The sequence below is a fragment of the Plectropomus leopardus genome, chromosome 15, assembly GCF_008729295.1.
Source record: "Plectropomus leopardus isolate mb chromosome 15, YSFRI_Pleo_2.0, whole genome shotgun sequence".
Lineage (NCBI taxonomy): Eukaryota > Metazoa > Chordata > Actinopteri > Perciformes > Serranidae > Plectropomus > Plectropomus leopardus.
This window is the reverse complement of record NC_056477.1, coordinates 27,129,617-27,148,552: the sequence shown is the minus strand read 5'-3', so window position 1 is coordinate 27,148,552 and position 18,936 is coordinate 27,129,617. Positions and strand designations below refer to the sequence as shown.

General features: G+C 38.7%; 1 protein-coding gene across 1 annotated transcript in view; it reads left to right on the top strand.

The window, feature by feature from the left end:
* Window positions 1-2,661: 2,661 nt before the first annotated feature.
* xpo1b (exportin 1 (CRM1 homolog, yeast) b) overlaps window positions 2,662-18,936 on the top strand; it is a 34,139-nt gene continuing 17,864 nt past the window's right edge. Inside the window, exons 1-7 of the mRNA XM_042501961.1 lie at window positions 2,662-3,002; window positions 5,021-5,152; window positions 5,442-5,543; window positions 9,503-9,575; window positions 11,931-11,992; window positions 13,922-13,966; window positions 17,336-17,517. Of these exons, the coding sequence (XP_042357895.1) occupies window positions 5,027-5,152; window positions 5,442-5,543; window positions 9,503-9,575; window positions 11,931-11,992; window positions 13,922-13,966; window positions 17,336-17,517 (590 nt within the window). The 5' untranslated portion in view covers window positions 2,662-3,002; window positions 5,021-5,026. The remainder of the gene's footprint in view (window positions 3,003-5,020; window positions 5,153-5,441; window positions 5,544-9,502; window positions 9,576-11,930; window positions 11,993-13,921; window positions 13,967-17,335; window positions 17,518-18,936) is intronic.

Genomic DNA, 18,936 nt, shown 5'->3' with positions numbered 1-18,936 from the left:
AGACAGAACAAGATTTAACCAGCCTCTGCCTGGCTGAGTTTGCTTACCTCCAAACTTCACACGTGTGTAACAATAAATTCCAGCACTGCACCATGAGAGAGGCTCAGCCCTGCTGACAGTGAGGGCTTGGGGGCAGTTACTGACTCTTTCAATGAAATGACGAGGATTTTCATAGTATAACCTTGATTTTAAATTCTCTCTGACTAATATAAACTTTTTTTTAAGCATGGTAGGCCTACTTTGAGTAAAAGGCATTAGTGATGCTCCTCTGAAAATATGTTTTTCCTGATGAAAATCACTTTTCATCAGTGATATTATTTAAGACATCTTTATAATCACTGTGAAACTTGACAGTGAGCCTGCCTGTTACATTCCCTACAGCAAATGTCTATGGATTAGAGTTCACTTGCACAAACATACTTGCATGTTCATGTTTATTTACATCCATAATACATGGATTAAAGACTAAATTGGTAGGTATTTTAAAATAATCTTGAATTGGATTAGACAGAAAAAAAGCGTAACGGAAGGACATCCTGTTTGCTTTTTTGTTTGCATATCTGACATCATGCTCAAAATCACAACTATGGACATTGTGAGCAAACAAAACGTGTAATTAATATACCACAACAGATGAAGCCAACAGTCACTGGACACAGAATGTTATATAGACTTATGGGAACTTTTCTCACATACTGTATGTCTTGAGGGACTGTTTGTGATTTATTGGGTGTTTGAGGGGGCACTACAAATATTTATTTTTAGTACTGGTGAGGGGCATTCAACTTTAAACGGTTAGATTTTATATTTATTTTAAATACTCTCAGAGCCTGAAAACCTGGGTTTGAAATCACGTTTTCTTTAAAATGTTCAAATTCAAACTATTTATGACAGCTAGAAAATGTTGAAATATGCTTATTTATGGCGGATGGAGGGTCATTGCACTTTTCCCAGTACCTCAAGGAAAAATACTGAACACCCCAGCCACCTGCCAAAACTGATAAATTAGGCACAGTCCCTAAAATGAGCTTCAGACAATAACTTTTTCAAGACTATAGCATTCCTAAAAAGTGGGCTGACCTGTTTGTGTCCAGAATTTTTTTTTTTTTCTTTCCAATGGTGGAGGATTCTAGGAATGTGACAGCATGGAGGGCAAACCAAATGGCACTTGTGAATTAACACATAGATAAAAGGCTTTGAAATCTTGTTTGTTAATAACAAAGGCTCGGATATAGGCCAACTGTCTGGAGTGTGAGACTGATCCAAGGGCACTGACACATCAGCAGTGCACAGATACAATAGGTAAGATAACAAGACATGGAAAACAGTATGCATTTAAACTTTCCCTCAAGATTTTTGGTTTATTTGAAGGATTCTGTGAGATGTAATGATCCCCTGCACCTTTCTGCATTACAGTAAGATATGCACTTGTCATGTAATGCGTTACGACATGCATTATGGGCATAACAGAGTAATTATGCACTTTTTACAATAACCAATGTGCAACTCTGAAACAACAAAACTCAGCTTATAGCAGGTTTTCTTGCAAATACACATTTCCATCATCTAAAAACAAGAAAATACATTTATTTTCTAGTCAAAATAACCCAACCTCCACTTCAAAAACATAAACATTCACCACTTCAGTTAACATATATGTTTTAAATATGTTTGTATGGGTCGCCGAGATGTAAAGAAAAGAGTGTTAGACAGTGTTGCTGGGTAAAGACTCAAACGCCCTTCGAAAAATCCTCCCTGAATGACTTTACAGGGTTGTGTACTGTCTCCACTACACACCAAATCCAGTATTTTTCCATCAAGTAGCGCGCTGGACCACGTGACCACAAAGGAGAAAAAAACGCTGTCATGTTTGCATCCTCAATTGACAGCGGTGCACGCGCTATGTGGCTCTCAATTAGCAAAATAAAGCCGGCGCTGATACATTTCTTATCTCTGCTGCCACTGACACTATATATTTAACAGCTCCACGGTTCACTTTGGTAGTGTTGCCCGTTCGGGGAACAAATTCTCCTCCAGGTCGTTTTTCTAACCCCGTGCGTTCATGATCATGTAACCACTCCCACTCGTGGCTGGTGGAAAATTACCAGCTTACAAGCAACAGGCAAATGAATGGTACTTGCGGTTTCGCACATCGTTCAACCTACTATGTGTAACTGCGTGAGACAGCCACTTGTCCTTTCGGGGTATATTGCGTTTTAAAGTTGTAGCGCTTTCACAGAGAGTCAGAAAATCATTAAGAGGCATTAGTTTTACGCATCGCGTTAAACGCACGTGCACTGATGCTATGTTGCATTTACATGAATGCAGGTAATGTATAACTCGACCCTGGGGAATTGCAATAAACGATAGTCGCTTACATATTCGCTATTCTGATAAGCGGGAGTCATGTACAAGTCCATTCTGCATGGGAGTCTGCCCTCTTTTTCTCTCCGGGCGGAGTAGTCGCGTGGGCGCTTGAGCGAATTGAAATAGACTGACAGGCTATTCATCCAATGGGACGCCAAGTAGGAAGTCTCCGCCAAAGCCGCAGCCAATCACAGCGCGGTGTGGGCGTAACCTCAGTCCAAACTTTACGCGGCGCCATCGGCTGAAAACTAAACCGAGATGGAATCTCCCAGTCTGAACCGGTTTCAACCGGTTGCGAGTTAGTTGCTTGAGAGAGGAGAGGAGGCGCAGGCACACAACCTCTACACCGCCCCGCTGGAAAATTATTAGAGTAACGAATTAATTAGTGAATCAAGGTTTACTTTGTTTCGTAAAATGTATCGGAGTGACATGTTGCAGGGTTTGCCGTGATAGTAGTTTTGGAATCCACATCAGTGGTTCTTACCAGCCAGACATCACTCACTGCTGGAGCTGGAGATAGTCAACGCTGCAGAAATAGGAAATCTCTCTAATCAACAGTGATACTGAAGTACTCACTTTATCTTGTAACTTCTTTGGCAAACGTCACTCTTTTCAGTCAGAGCCTTGGACTTTAGGTAGGTAACTGGGGTGAAGTGCAAACCTGCCATGCCGTGATTAACGTTTCTTGGCTTTATCTGTAACGCTACGGGGAATAAAATGCATCGTGGTGTTGGTATTTAGTTGTGTTATTTTATAATTAACATATTAACTGTCATAATGCTCCCGAAAAGATACGCTAATTCAGAATGCAGTAGCATCAGTGGGATAACCAAATAGCCCTCGACTGCCTGCTAGCTAGCATTTACCACTTTATAAGGATTAGCTAATGTTGGGTGTCAGATAAAGTGCCGTAACTTAATCTAACTTAAATGCACAACTAACCGATGCTACGTCTTGTAACGTTACGTACGACACTGCGGAGTTGCAGAGCTCTGTGTGATTAAATCCGTGCCTCTCCCACCACAGCAGCATCACCCGGGTGTCCGTGATGTGAGCGGATGTCAAGTTGATGTTGCTAGGTACTTAGCGGTAGCCAGTGTTAACTTTATCTCTGCGTAATGCAAAGCGTCTGTTAACGTAACTATCGGGACAACCCGCTGCCAGTGTTCATAGAGAGGGACCACAACACAAAGTGTCAGCCTCGCCAGAACAGTGTTGTTAAAGGACACAGCGAAATTAATGTATGGGCACTCTCCGTACCTGGTATTCTTGGTGGGAGTGGTTGTAGTCGGCAGAGAAGGACCACATGTGAACTGTTTGTGCGACACACTTCTAATCGCTAGCTAATGCTAGCATTTTGTGTAAAGTACGCTAGTGGCGCGTGCACGCTGTTTACGTTAGCCACGCTTTGGGTAATGGTAGTAACTTGACATAATCATAAGCGTTCATTATGCTGTTTTTACCATGACTGCCTGCTACTTGTGTTTCGGTTGGTGTTTGGAGGAGTGAACTCCGTCACTTACAGATGTAAACAACGTGACGTCGCCCAGTATATCCGGCACGTGGCTCGGTTAACCTTCTTAATATGGTCGTAGAAAGAGGTGCATGATTAGTAGAACAGAAGAGGCAGACTGTGCAGGATCTAGCTGCTAATATCTGAGTTTGAATGTATTGTTAAGTTGTTTGTTTAAATCAACGAGTAAATGTCATTGACTCTGATTTTTAGAGTATGCCTAACCCGTTACAAATCACTATTAATACATTTTTGGCAAGATTGTGTGTTGCCAGTTTAGTAAAATCCCTTCTATCGCTAACAACAGTGTGGTTACAAGGTGTTTTCAGACTTACTGTAACAGTCTAGTGTTGGGGTGGGCGATATAGTACTCAAGTAAAATCCAGATATTTCAGGGGCTTTTTGTGATAATAGTATTTTGATGATTAAAAAAATACTAAAAAATCTTTTTTTATTTATGCCAAAAACATACAATGGTAAAAGTTAAAAAAAAATGAAGTGTTATCTTTTTTTATGTGTCAACATAAACAGTACTCTACTCTTCCTACTGTCACGTGTGCCACTCAGTGCTGACTGAAACGTAATTCTTCCACCGCAGAGCTGGTAGCAATTTAGCTCAAAGCCATTTTTGTTGTTGCCATGTGTAACCATATAACGTCTTTATGTCAACAAGCTGAGATATTGCCGTTATTACGATATGAAATATTCTTACCATGCCAAAAATGATACCAGTGTTATTGTGAACGTTATGATAGGGCACACCCCTAGTCTAGTGTTACCAGCCAGCGGGTGAGATAATTTAGTTAATTTGTCTTTGCTGCCTGAGTCCCTGCTTACAAGTCTTTACTCCTGGGGCGCACTGTGTTCAATTTGTTTATCCAAATTGCTGTTTTCTAATCTCAGTCCATGCAAAAAAAAAAAAAAAAAGAAAAAGCTTTCCTCTCCTTTGCATACTTTTTAGACAGTGACAAACCTGTGACACCATGGGCTTAACTTCTTAGTATGACAGCTTACTGGTGGGGATGTTTGTGTATTGGTCAGCTGTTTGGAATTGTTTCTAAACACACAGTTCACATGACTTTGCCTGTTGAATGTGTTCGCCGCACTCATGACCCCCTCCCTCTTCTGTCCTTGTTGCAGAGCTCTATGCCAGCAATTATGACAATGTTAGCAGACCATGCAGCACAGCAGCTGCTGGACTTCAACCAGAAACTGGATATCAACCTGCTGGATAATGTGGTGAACTGTCTATATCATGGGGTGGGACCACAGGTATGTTGTGGAGCACATACAAGTGCTAAGCCAGCTGACACAAAGTATGCTGGTGTGGCAAACATGTATTCATACCTTTTATAAAATTGACCAGCTGCTTTTCTATGCCACAAGTTGTCTTTAACCCACACTTGACCTACTGTTAATTTGTGTTATATATTTACATTTTTTTGTGATGGCACAGAAAAGTCTATATTGCTTTTTCAAATATTTTTCAAATATGCATTTGCAAGTCTCTTAATGGCACCTCAGTGTTATATCTAAAGTGTCATTCATATTTGTATTACAGCAAAGAATGGCACAAGAAGTGCTGACACACTTAAAAGAGCACCCAGATGCCTGGACGAGAGTGGACACCATCCTCGAGTTCTCCCAGAACATGAACACCAAAGTAAGCTAACTCCAGTTCAGAAAACATTGGTGGAGAGACACTTTCATGTGCTTTGAGGAAGTGTATGCAATCACAAATACAATTAGAAAAATGAAAAATAAACTAAAGCATTTCACTGAGCCACAGTGGTTTGCTGATAACATGCTTTAAATTATATAAAATGTGATATTTGGTGGATCTTTTTTATTTTTAAATTGAGTGCATGTTGTTGGTGCACATAGCCCCCAGCTGGAGTTGAATACATAGTCCTGGTGGTACTGGCACCATGCCGCAGCTCTTGAGCTATGCAGGACCTCTGTCCTTCTGATAAAAGGAATTCTGTTGGATCTGAACCTGCTAGATGAACAACTGACTTTTCCTGTCAACTCCTGCTGGTAATACAATACATGCAATACAATACTATTTAAGCCTTTGCAGATTCTGCCCTGTTGTGTCTGAATGGGATTGAACCCCTGCCATTTTACCCATCTCAATTTATCGCACCAAACCTATCAGTTCTACTTATTTTTGTGCTGCTTTGTTTGTGAATACAGAGTCAGCAGCAGTGCAGGTCTCTGATTCAGTGAACCCTCTAAGGAATGCACATTTAAAGCATTTTTCTTGATTAATTATCAAGAAAACATTACAAAAATGAGCAGCAGTTGCTCCTGCTTTGCTCGTCATTTAACACATTTCTACACAATTTTCAAAAGTTTAAACCCTTCTGTATAGCTTGCATGTTTTTATCATACATACATGAAATGAGACTAAAACATGGAGGCAAGTCCAACTCATTTTATATCAGTGAAAATCCTTCAAATACCAACATCAGGTAGAAAAATAAAATGAGATGCCCCATTCTCCTTTCAAGTTAGATACATGGGCATATCTGCAGGCTCTTACTGTAACAGCTTGTTTAAGATCAGTTAAGAGTTAAAGAAAAAAAATGCATCCGCTTCATGTGCTTTGATAAAAAGCTTCAGGCAATAACGCTGGAGTGAACTCACACTTCCAGCACGTCATCAAGGTCAACATACCATTCTCATACAGTTTCCTGCCATATAAAAACACTGCGCCCACAGCATGGGCTCTGATAAGCTATGACAGATCTGGCGACCTTTAAGCATAGTGTTTAGTTGCTAAAAACATGCACACGTGCAAACCTATACTCGGCATATTCTTAAGTTTTAAAATGAATAACAGCAATAAACTGATTACTGATTAATCATTAACATCCCTTGCTCCTTTCATCCGTTATTTAAATTTAGTCTACGGATATAAATTTAATCTAAAAAAATCACCCATAAATCTTATGTTCAAGATGGGAAATTATTGTATGTATTGAGTAAGAAATAAAGTGCAACGCATCCACAACTTCCTCAAAGTACACAGCGTGTGACATTTGCCTTTTTTCATTTTTGCTTGCCTGTAAGAGTGCTTTTAACACTGACGTTTATTACTAATGTCTAAGCTGATGTACCAACAGCAATTTTTCTAGTTTTTAAATTTGTAATTTCCAAGAAATAGGGGCATTAGAGGAAAAGAGGAAACAAAAGGTAAACACCTTGAATTCTGCATTCATCTTGTTTCATTAGTTAAAAAAGTGCATCATTTCAAAGCACTTTGAACATTTGGCTTTTTCGTAGTGATGACAGTAATTATGATATTTAAAGAAAGAAATGTAATGAATTCAAGCTGTGACTATTTGATATTAATCACGATGTTCCATTATGTTTATGGCTTGTAATAGGAAGAGAAGGGGTGTGTCATCCTGTGCATCATGACACAGCTAGGCTTTGACGGCAGGCCTCCACAAGGTCTACCCTTTTTTAAATTCCCTTTGACTGAATTCTGTTCATCCGTTTCTATTGCATCTGTTTCACTGGACAGAGGGAGGGTGCAGGCTGCAGTCAGTAGGCTCCATTGTAGAGAGACAATCTGTTGATGGCTGAATTTCACCTGTAGGGATCATGGCTCTGTTCCCGCTCCACCCTTTTTCTCCTTTTACAGTGCATCCTTCTCCTCTTCTCCCCTCTGTCCTCCTCAGTTCTCCAGCCAAGACCCTCTAATAATGTGCTTTTGCCAGCAAAAAAACTGCAAAGCATTTGGCAGTTCACTACTGATACTTTGTCTCTTGTAACCTCTTGTGGTGATTTGTGCAAAGCGTGGCAGTTAAAGGTGAAACTAAACATGTCGGAAACGTGTTCAGCACTCAAAGTAACACCTGTCAGTGGTGTACAGTCAGTGTGCTCGTAAGGAGATTTCACCTTTAATCTTCCAGCATCCATTGTCTGTAGCACATTGTTAATCCTGCTTTGATAACATCCTATACTACATGTCATTTATTATTATTTTTTGAATCATTGTCCCCTTGAAATGATGATCCCTACAGCTGAAAAAGTCAGTTGAAGCAACACCAGATCAAAAACATACAAAATATTTTTGTTTTGCTTCACTGTTAAGCAGAAATTAATACAGGGCATAACCTGTGGTTGGTCTTGCTGTTCCTTGTGGCACACCAGTTAAAGAGATCTAATTTAGGCTGACTTTAGACTTTATCCAATATTTTAGTGTTGGGAAATTGAGTCGCATGGTATAGGGTTGGGTATTGATTAGGGGTCGACACATTATCAGGCTGGACAATTATTGATTATTTGGCATTTTGCAGATTATCTGTATCGGCATTTTATTTTAATGATCACCAGTAAAATTAATTAAAAAGTGAAAAGAAAGTGTCAGCATAGGAGGATTTTTTATTGTAAAACCTCAGGGATTTTTATGTATTCATTTTTTAAAATATTCACTTGACTTAAAAAAAAAGTTGCAGGGAACTTGCTGTGTTTAATGTTGAAAATTTCAATTTTGATTAAACATTTTCTAAAGGCATTTAAACAAAGTTCTGTGTTGGAGTTTGGTATATTCCAAATCCTGAATGTTGACGGAAAGATTTTCTTTTTTTTTTTTTTTTTGTAAATGCAAATTGGTTCCAAATATTGGTCATTGGTCTCATTAGCTTCTAATAATCGGCATTGGACCTGAAAAAAACGCTATTGGTCAACCCTCAGTATCAATGAGACTTAATTGGTCTTGATTAGGCTTGTTGATTCTTAATCTCATGAAGTGACTGTTTAGACTCTTGGCATGCTGTCTGAGTAATGAAAGAAACCAAACTGTTATGGTGAAAACCACCTTTTATTTTCACCAGATTTTAGCCTGCTATAAAAAAAAAATCACCTGTCATAAATGAAAAGATATTCTGTGATAAACTTTTAGCAATAAAAATGAGATAAGTATTGATATCATAATATAATCCCAATTAACTTGTTTTTATTTTATTTGGGCATAGTTTTCTTGCATATTGTGATAAAAAAAATAATCAAAATATGTTGATTGTGGTAAATGTGGAAAGTTGTTGCATCTTATACAGTCATTTTGTTTTGCGTCACAGTGATCTTTTTAAAATTCACATTCATAATACAAACTTATCTACAAGAAATATATGTTTGTACATATTTTATTGACCCGAAGTACCTTCCTGGATAATGTCAAAGACCAATTCTTGATGCCCAACCCTACATATTGTCTGCAGTCCAAATACAAGAACATTTAACAAAGACCTTGTTATGTCTTGGAGACCATTAGACTTACCCTTGCAGTAATCGGAGCCAAAGCTGGTTAATGGATTGTTGTATTTTTCTTTGTCTTTTGCTGTCTGGTGTGATGCTGGGAGAAACAGCAGGACTTCTGCAGTGTTCCAGCTTAATGCTGCTTGTAGAGATTTAAAAAAACAAACTACAAGAGAATGTTTTGCATTACACAAAATCTGCATGAGAGATGTGGCTCAGTCCAATCCAATTTAGACTGCAAGTTATTACAGGCTGGTTCACTTCATACTGTTTTTGGTTAACATATAAATTCTGCAATGTTGAGTGGTATCATAACAGCTTTATCCTAATGCTTCTCCTCCTTGCATGTTACAGTACTATGCTCTTCAGATTCTGGAAACGGTTATCAAAACAAGATGGAAGATTCTTCCCAGGAATCAGTGTGAAGGTAAAAGCCGGATTTGTGGTACAATCGACAAAGTGTTTTAAGTCTGTCAATGTTAGTGGCTTTTTAAATGTTGTGATGTGCGGTTGCCAAGTTGAAGAGTGTTCCCCCACTAAGCATGCTGGTTTGTTTTCTGCTCGACTGGCTCACACTGGCCGCTGTAAGCAAGGTTGGATTCTGCACTGTAGCAGTTGTTTTAGAGAGGAAGCAGCCAAAATACCCGAGCACTGATTTTGAAAGCTTTTGTGAAGGAGCAGTTGAAAGGGAAAAGAGGAACTCAAGTTATTACTGTGCTTGCTAATTTTGCTTTAAAGTGTTAAAGCCCCCGTTATAGGTTTTTTTGTAACAGTATCTGTCATATTTCTCTGATGGTATGTGTTTTTGCTTGTAGGGAAATCAGACATTCCCAGTGTTTCTAGCAGCCCATGCATCTTATCGTACCTGTATTGACATCAATTAATCCTTGCCACAGTGTCTTTTAAATGACTACTAGGACTTGCCAAAGTCAGAAATGTTGAAATCTTACACATGGGGGCTTTAATTAGACATCTTGGGAAACAATCCATATTTCATTAAAAATTGTCATGAATGGGAAGTTGTTTATAAGATAAATTCTTCTTAAACATGTGCAGACTTTAAAGGAGCTGTATGCGACATTCAGAGCATGTCTCATGGATATGACAGACAGATGCATGGATTCTATGACTGAGTCTTAGCCATCATTGCTTTCACATACAGTAGCTGTCAACATGAAGGTGGCTGCGCCGACAGCTATTAGCTGATACTGCTGTCAACAGCAACGGTGCTGACAAAGCTAACCATGTTAACATGGGGAGAAACCAGAGGGTGGGCGTTATGTTTCTCAGACAAGGCCACTCTGACATCATGGTTTGGCACAGCGTTATACCACTGTATGAGCACATTGCAAAGGGGCGTTAATTAGCACACCATTAGGATGCACATAAAGGTACCGACATGCACTGATATCAGGCCTCGAAGGATGCCACTCTGCTCAAAATAGACAGGACACTTTGAGCTGCAAACAAGTTCAATTATGAATCAGCTATGAATTTTTGATCCATTACATTTTTTTTCCATGAGCAAAAAAAGATATTTAAAAATTTGTGATGGCATCACAATGTAAAGTCTAAGCCTAGTGGGAAGTGGCGGGTTGGGCCAGCAAGAGAAACCCAATTGCCAATATCCAGTGGGCCGTATAGTGCAAAAGTAAAGCAAAAGCTAGAAACTTTTTTGCCTTAGCGCAGCAATTCCATTAGACTGAAATGGGGACATCTTGGGGGGTCGGTATCTAGTTATTATTATTCATCTATTACTAACTTACAGCCAGACCAGTTTCCACAACAAAAAACAGAGAAGCTCAGATTACAACACACACACACAGATATAGCGTGATCTAATTCTTTGGTTAGGACGCCGTTACTCCACTATATCTTTACATAACAGATAATGGTTTACTGCTATATTCATGCTCTAATGTCGTATATTGCACCATTAATTGTTGCCATATTGCCAATTCTACTTCAAATGATCTCTACATGTTCCTGTTTTTTTAGATGCCAAACTGAGAGTTATTGTCCCTGATTACCACATAATGCTTAAAATTCTTTTTGATTCAGATTTTTTTAAGAATCTAAAAACAGAGTGGGATGAAAATTGTCTAAGATAAGTTTAGATGGCACAAAACGAAATGAAATTAATTTAATGATAATGTGCAAATCAGTTGATTCTGCCTTCTTCCATTCTTCTCTAATTTTGCTCAAAATTCATTTTTTCCATTGACCTAAGACTTCCCTGCTTCTGACCGTAGATGCCTGAATTTTGTTCAAGTGGCTAATCCAGTGCAGGGCGACCGGCAAGTATGTCTTTTCCCCCTTGTGTCAGAGTATTGCCTTGTTTTCGGCTCCGCTCACTGCACCCCAGCACATCATTTTCAGAGTACAGATACAGCTTAGTAACATGCGAGGGAGCTGAAAACACTTTTTTTTGAAGATGCTCTGCTCACATTGACAATCTTGGCTGTCTACAGAATACCTGGGGAATGGTAACTTCCACTGAACTGACCAAAACTTAGACCCTATAGAAGTTCAGTGGCAGTTTCACCCCACATCCATGTTTTTAATCAACTGGTTTGGCAAGAGTACGTAAATAAAGAACTTTTTTTAACATTAGGTACAAATATACTGGGATAAAATTGTCTAGATTCAGCTAGTTCTGAACCCGCAGACTGTGTTGAGTAACATGCTCCAGGCATTTCGTCATGTCTGGATGTGTTTCCATTTCCACGTTTTATTGGTGCCTGCTAACAGTGTCCTTCTGATATCTTTGTGTGTTTGCCAGGTATAAAAAAGTATGTTGTTGGTCTCATTATCAAGACTTCATCAGATGCATCAAATGTGGAGGTGAGTGAAAACTGAATTCAAAACAAAACCTAACCGTTTTGGTAATTGTATGGGTGAATTAGCATAACGACCTAACAATAACTAAGAATGAGAAAAATAATAAGAATTATGAAAAGATAAATCCTAAAATAATGGGAAAATTATTGGGAAAAATGGAATATATAATAAAAATATTGAAATTAATTTAAAAAAAAAGAGGTAAAAATAGAAATATGTGGCATTGGTTAATTTTTGAGCTCAGTTCCAAAGTTGATTCTGAATAGGAAAAAAACCTAGCAAAAATGTACACATGGACAAATAACTGTTATTCTCCATAATAATAAAAAAAATCGGTAACACTTATCTTTACCGTCTTAAGTTTTCCTTACCACAACCAGGGCTGCATTAATTCAGTCAACACCTGACACATGAAGGCCATTTTTACCGATCTGAGTGAAGATCTGAGTGAATCTCATTATGTTTTGTGTTCATGTTACATGAGGACAGCCATGAGTAATGTTGGTAACCATAGTGCTGCGTCGTCCAGACCAAAGACAGTGACATCAGCTGCTTTTGAAAGTGTTTTCAGCCAGCTTGACCTCTCAAACAACCAGAAGGTTGAGATGTTAAGATTGTGTTTAACCTACAACAGCACCTTTTTCTGCTGTCCTCTGGAGATCGCAGCATTTTGACTATTACCTATTGTAAACATACGTTTGTGTGATTGCTCTGTCACTCACATGAGAGAGGCAGCAAGTGTACAAACACAGCCGTCTGATGTGATTTAGTTTGAAAATGAAGTACATTGACATTCAAATCCACCAATCCACTAATGCTTACAGCTACTTCTGAAAAAGTCACTTTTGCTGGCTCTCACTCTGCTGTATAATCCAACTGTATGATCATGACATGCGAAGGAGGGAGCAACGCTGCTTATGGGTGTGTGAAGTTGCCTATACCGTTATACTACAGGTATAAATTATAATCGAATCTATTTTTTCCTTTTTAACAGAAGCATTATTGTTACTGTGAATGAACATTAGCACTAAAAACATTTAAGACTAAATATATTTTATTTTTATGACAGTATGAAAAAAAGAACGTGAAACGGAAACAAAATGAAGCTTTAAATGTATCTGGAAAACCAAACAATTTAATATCAGAATTAAGCAGGTCTGATGAAGGTACAGTACAAATACAACATTGTGCTGTTGCTAGTTTAATCAAACCACAGTCCAACTGTTATTCCACCACTGGGCTTTTAGTATTTAATAAGTAACTTCATGCTGAGAAGGCATAACACTTTAAACCCAACTGGCCAGACTTGTCCCAGGTTATTTAGATTATTGAACCAACTAAGTTGATTGGACTGCTTTAAACTGTAATTTGAATTCTGAAATGAAGTTTCACATTCAGGTACAGGGATTTTTTAACTGGTCAGTTATCCAAAATGACTTCATTTCATTCAGCTTGGAAAAAGATAGTTTGCTGCAGTGTAATAGATGGTATTATCCTAGTGTAAATGCATCACTTAGTTTACTGAAGGCTATAATTTTAGGATACATTTGAAGTTTGTTTTCAAATTAAAATAAGGATGCACAAGGACTTATAAATAAAATAAGTCCTTGGGCGTCTTTTACAAACACAAACGACTTTACTCTTTTGTAATAAAAAGGTAACATTATGTATTTACTTTGATTCTTCCAAAAACATGAAACATCATAAATCAAATGTTGAGCTTTTAGTTATCTTGTTGTCAACTTGTACCTGTAATTATCTCACTGTTTGATTTGCAACCTCTAACTCTTCATTTATTTTTTGTTATATTACATTTCAATATGTTCCAAATTAATTTTTTATTGCTGTGATGAAATGACAGAAGGCCTGTGTTCTGAAACTGAGACGGTATGACTAACATTAGTTCATCCCTTGTTTATTTTCACTGTTTAGAAAGAGAAGGTGTACATTGGGAAGCTGAACATGATCCTTGTTCAGGTAAGCCTTCAATACTAACAACAAGTCAAAGAGACTTAGAGCTACTTTTAGATCCTTATGTTAGCTGTTTTTGGAGCTCAAAGTTTTTCTCTTCTTCATACTTGCATTTTTTTAAACAATGTGCTTTTGTATTGTTGTAGCCCATTTCCCAAATTATATTACATGCCAACAATTTTGTATGTATACATATGGCTTCTAGACTGTGGATAATATAGTGAAGTTTAGAGTGAAAATGTGTTTCTTTTCTGGAAGGGATGCCTCAAGCCATTTTTTATGATCAGTATTGTCTTTATGGCCATTGCCCATCATTGTGGGTATCCCAGCTGTTAGAAACACCTTATCTTGCTCTGTTAAAATAGTGGTGTTCCTCACCCCACAGTGCTGCATGTGAGTGAGCTGTAGCAAAGAAGTGGCAGCAAACAGTTTCAATGAAGTTATCCACATTGACAGTGGTGAGCTCACCAAAGCAGGAAACTCACTTCTAGCAGCTACTCGAATCCTACTCATTGCCTCAGACAATTGAAGCTACTGACGAGTGCTAAGGCACTCAACGACACTGAGTACCCTGTACAAGAGCATAATATACACAACAACATTATGGCTCACTGGCTGCTGTTGGAAATGGTTTGTTCGTGTCTCACAGGCACAGTTACTGAGTGTTTAGGCAGATGGTTTAAAAGTTAAGTCAGATGAATAAAATAATTAATTAGCGTAAAAACATCAAGCTCTCTGTCATTAAGGTAAACTCCCTGGATATCTTGCATGTTTTTAAACTATAGAACAATGTCTCACTGCACAAGGTCCCAAGACTATTTGGTCCCCAAAAGTCATTATGTTAGTGCGGAGATCAGGAAATTGGCTTGTAAATATTATGCCTGACACAAGTGGAACAACTTGCAAAAGCTCTTAAAATTAGATGCGCTAATCCCCCTTAATCAATTTAAATCTCTCCCGACTGACATAGAGTGCACTGAATGCATGTGTTTTCTTTGATTGGTGTCCCATGTGTTGATGTTTTGGTCTTTTTGTTGATGCAGTGGCTTTTGTGTGTTTTTGCTTGTAATCAGCACTTTAGCATCAGCCACATTTCTCATGTTTTGTCGATGTGTGCTATAGTGTGTTCTGTTGTTTATATATGGAATGTAATTAGGGTGTCCTTGTAAAAGAGGGCTTGCTCTATATGGCCTTTCCTGTTTAAATACAGGTTAAATACAAAAACTGAAATAAAAAATTTGAAAGTTGAGGTAAAAATATAAAAAATATAAATGTAAAAATATATTCCTAATCCTAAGATATAGCAGGATCAAGGACAAATTTAATTTCATTTTTTAAACTTTGTTTAAAAAATGACTAATAAATTTACCTTCTACCCTCTAAAGGAATACTTCACCTGCAAAATTTCAACTTATATACCAGTAACTCACCATGTTAGCTTTTATCTGTGAGGGAAACTTTGTTTTTCTTGCATGCTTCCACAGTGAATGAAGAATCCAAAAAAGGCAAACATTCTTCATGAACTGAGGTAAAAAGGGGCCATTCAACAACAGCAAAACTATATCAAAATATAACAAACTCTTACACAATTCGTGCAGTATATTCCAAGTCTCATGCATGCTCAGGCTCGCTTAGGGTGCACAAGGTGTATTTGGAAATTATTTATATTGTTGTATTTTAGTGAAAATGCATGGATTTGGGAAGTACTGAGCAAACCACTGGTTAAATGACACTTGGATAAAACCGCATAAGTAGTATGAGAGTTTGTAAACAGATGTTTTGATGCAGTTTTGCTGTTGTGAAACATGGTCCTTGTTAACTTCAATTCATGAAAATTTATTTTTGCCTTTTTTGGAGTCTCTGTTCACTGTAGAGGCATGCAAGAAAAACACAAATTCAAGGTAATACGCAGTAAGTAACAGATAAATCAATGATAATTTTGCAGGCAAAGTATTCCTTTAATGTCACTGCTTGGTGTGGATTGTAGATTGTGGCTTTTCTGTAGCTAAAATGAGGGTGCATGTGCCAAGGAATGCAGTGATTAAGTGAGTAAAAAATATATACTCATTATATAAACATACACTACCTCTAAATGTTAGACAGTTTAGCGCATCTGTATGCATCAGCATGGTACACTTCATATAAAAAAGAGATGGATATGCTGATAGTTTGTTTTAAATAGACTTTTTTAGAATAACAATGTGTGTCTGGGCATCTTACTGCTGCCTCAAGGCTCCCCTCAGCCTTTGCAGTGATACTTTTTAACCTGAAGATGTCACTCTTAATTAGTCTACACGACTCTAAACTGTCCAGGTCAGCTGAGTTCATGATTCCTTATTAAAATTAAATATTAATTCTCCTTGAATGTCTCAGACAAAGGCAGCGGATGTGTTTGAAATTGTCTGTGTGGCCTTGTGGATGGAAAGAGGATCTGAAAGCTGAAGCAGAAGTAGTGAATGTGTTTGTATGGAAACATTAGAATTCAAGATGTTTAGTTTTTTTAAGCAGTAAAGAGGATATTAACAGTGACGCACAACGTAAGTACGGAACAACATATTATATAACGAGTGGTGTCAGTGATGATTGCAGCCATACTCCAGGAAAATGCTGAGTCCTGTAAACACCGGGCCGGAGAAATTAGCTGCTCACTGCTGTGTGCCGTCTGATCAACAAATTAGTGCGGACCACTTGAGGACAGAATAGTGACTCACTGAGATGTATATCAGAAATATCTTGAGTCCAACACATTAGAGCACTTGGTGTCCACACTCTTTCACTCTCTCACTTCCTTTTGTATGCAAGCAGGTGTGAGTTTGTGTGTGTGTGTGTGTGTGTGATGTATATTCATGTGAAGGAGACAGAGATTGGCTCACTGGCTACACGAGTGACTTTGCATTAATGCCAGTGAGAATGAGTCAGCGCCTGCGTCAGCTGAGCTAACATTGTTTTGGCCTTCAGGGACTGTAGAGCTCCAGATTCCTCACTCATCCTCATGAGGCTGCATTTAAAGTGTTTGTGCACATGTATGTTGTTTTGTAGTAGCGGGGTTTGCTTGTGTCATGTGATTTCATTAACAAACTTCTACACTGGTTTTTGGTTTTACTAGTTTTTGATCACAGGAAGACAGAAACAGGGGCACACGCCTGACTTGAGATTAAAGCAGTTATTTTTAGCAAAGAGTCACAGATTCATCCCCTTAATTTTTTATTTTCAGATCACATGCGGTTCTCAGCGGAAAATGTCACAGTTGAATTTTGTAACAGAGATGTATGCGTGTTCTCCTCTCTCTCTCTCTCTGTGTGTGTGTGTGTGTGTGTGTGTGTGTGTGTGTGTGTGTGCGTGTGTGTGTGTGTGTGTGTGTGTGTGTTTGTGTAGATCCTGAAGCAGGAGTGGCCCAAGCACTGGCCCACATTCATCAGTGACATTGTGGGGGCAAGTCGTACCAGTGAGAGCCTTTGCCAGAACAACATGGTCATTCTCAAGCTGCTCAGCGAAGAGGTCTTTGACTTCTCCAGCGGCCAGATGACCCAGGTCAAAGCCAAGCATCTAAAAGACAGGTCAGCATGCTGCATCTTTATAAACCCCAGGAAGCACAATCCTGTTATTTGTAGAAATTGTCAAGGAGTTTGTTTTGATGACATTGCTGGGAAAAACCTTCAGTGTGTTTAAAGTATCTGAGTGTATTACCAACATTTTATAATTAACTTATTAAAAGCTGGGGCAAGCAGAAATCTGGAAAAAGAAAAAAAAAACCCAGCTGAATCTGAAATTGCACCCCCTTCCTGCAGCTGTATGCACACACTTCATACAGTAACCTAGTGTTTCCCATACATATAGATTTATTTATTATTTCAATGTAGAGCTCTATCTGTTTATCAGACCACAAATGAGACAAGAATTAGCTAGCTTTTACCCCACTTTCCCTCCACCTTGCTCCCCGCTGCTGTGGACTGCTTTACCGGGTAGAAGATCTGACCTCAGCTTGCTAGATGGACTCTCTGTCGGCAGCTGCAGCGGCTCAAATTCAGCCAGTGACCCACCAGCAGCAGTCTTGGGTCTAACCTGTTTAAGGGCAGCAAAAAAAGTTTGCTGATCTGACGGGGACTTGGAGCTGTCCAGTCCCTCGGAGGTGGGATTTGTGGTGGCTTGATTTAGGTTGCTGCAGCGGCTGACTGGTGGTCCCTCTCTGGAGCTGCTGCCCGCTTTCTTCATGGCAAGGTTGTCTGTGGTGGTTGGGAGAGAAACTAAGAACTGTGATTCGAGGCTCTATTATTAGCTAATATTAGCTATGTAAATGTGAACTTGAAGCCACAGCCGTGAGCCTTTGGCGCTGGCTAGCAGAAGATTAAACTATTAGCAGCAGTGTCTCTCCATCTCTGAAACGCTTTGCTTCTTTTTGGGGGGGCAGTTGTTGCCAATGCTGGAATAGCAACTTTCTCTGTAGGATTCTTTTCCACTGAATGAGTCTTTTAACGAAGGGACATGCACGTGCATCTGCATGAGTAGAACAGCCAATAGGATCACCCGCTCTCTGAAATGACCTGTGATTAGCGAATGTCTCCCGTTAGAGGCCTGATTTTCAAGAACATGAAACAGAGCGAACAAGAGATGCAGAAGTCCAGTTTCCTCTCATATCATTAAATTTGATATGCTCAAAAATTTATTCTAAATTTTTGCGCAGTGACACCAAAATAAAAAAATTGCCTACCCAAGCTTTAACCCACAAGTTATTTCAAAGTCAAAAGACAGATTTTCTGTTGATTATCACATCACAGGCAAACTATTTGTAAATGCTAAGTAAGAAAAATGTAACTTTTAGAACATGGTATTAAAAAATGTTTCAGCAGGCAGTTTATCGAATGATGAAATGCTGTACTCGGTATCTCACAGACTTGCAGACAAACTGCTGTTGCTGTGTACTGGATGCTTCTTGTTCTTGACACTTTAATAACCACTCCATTTGACAAGTCAATCAG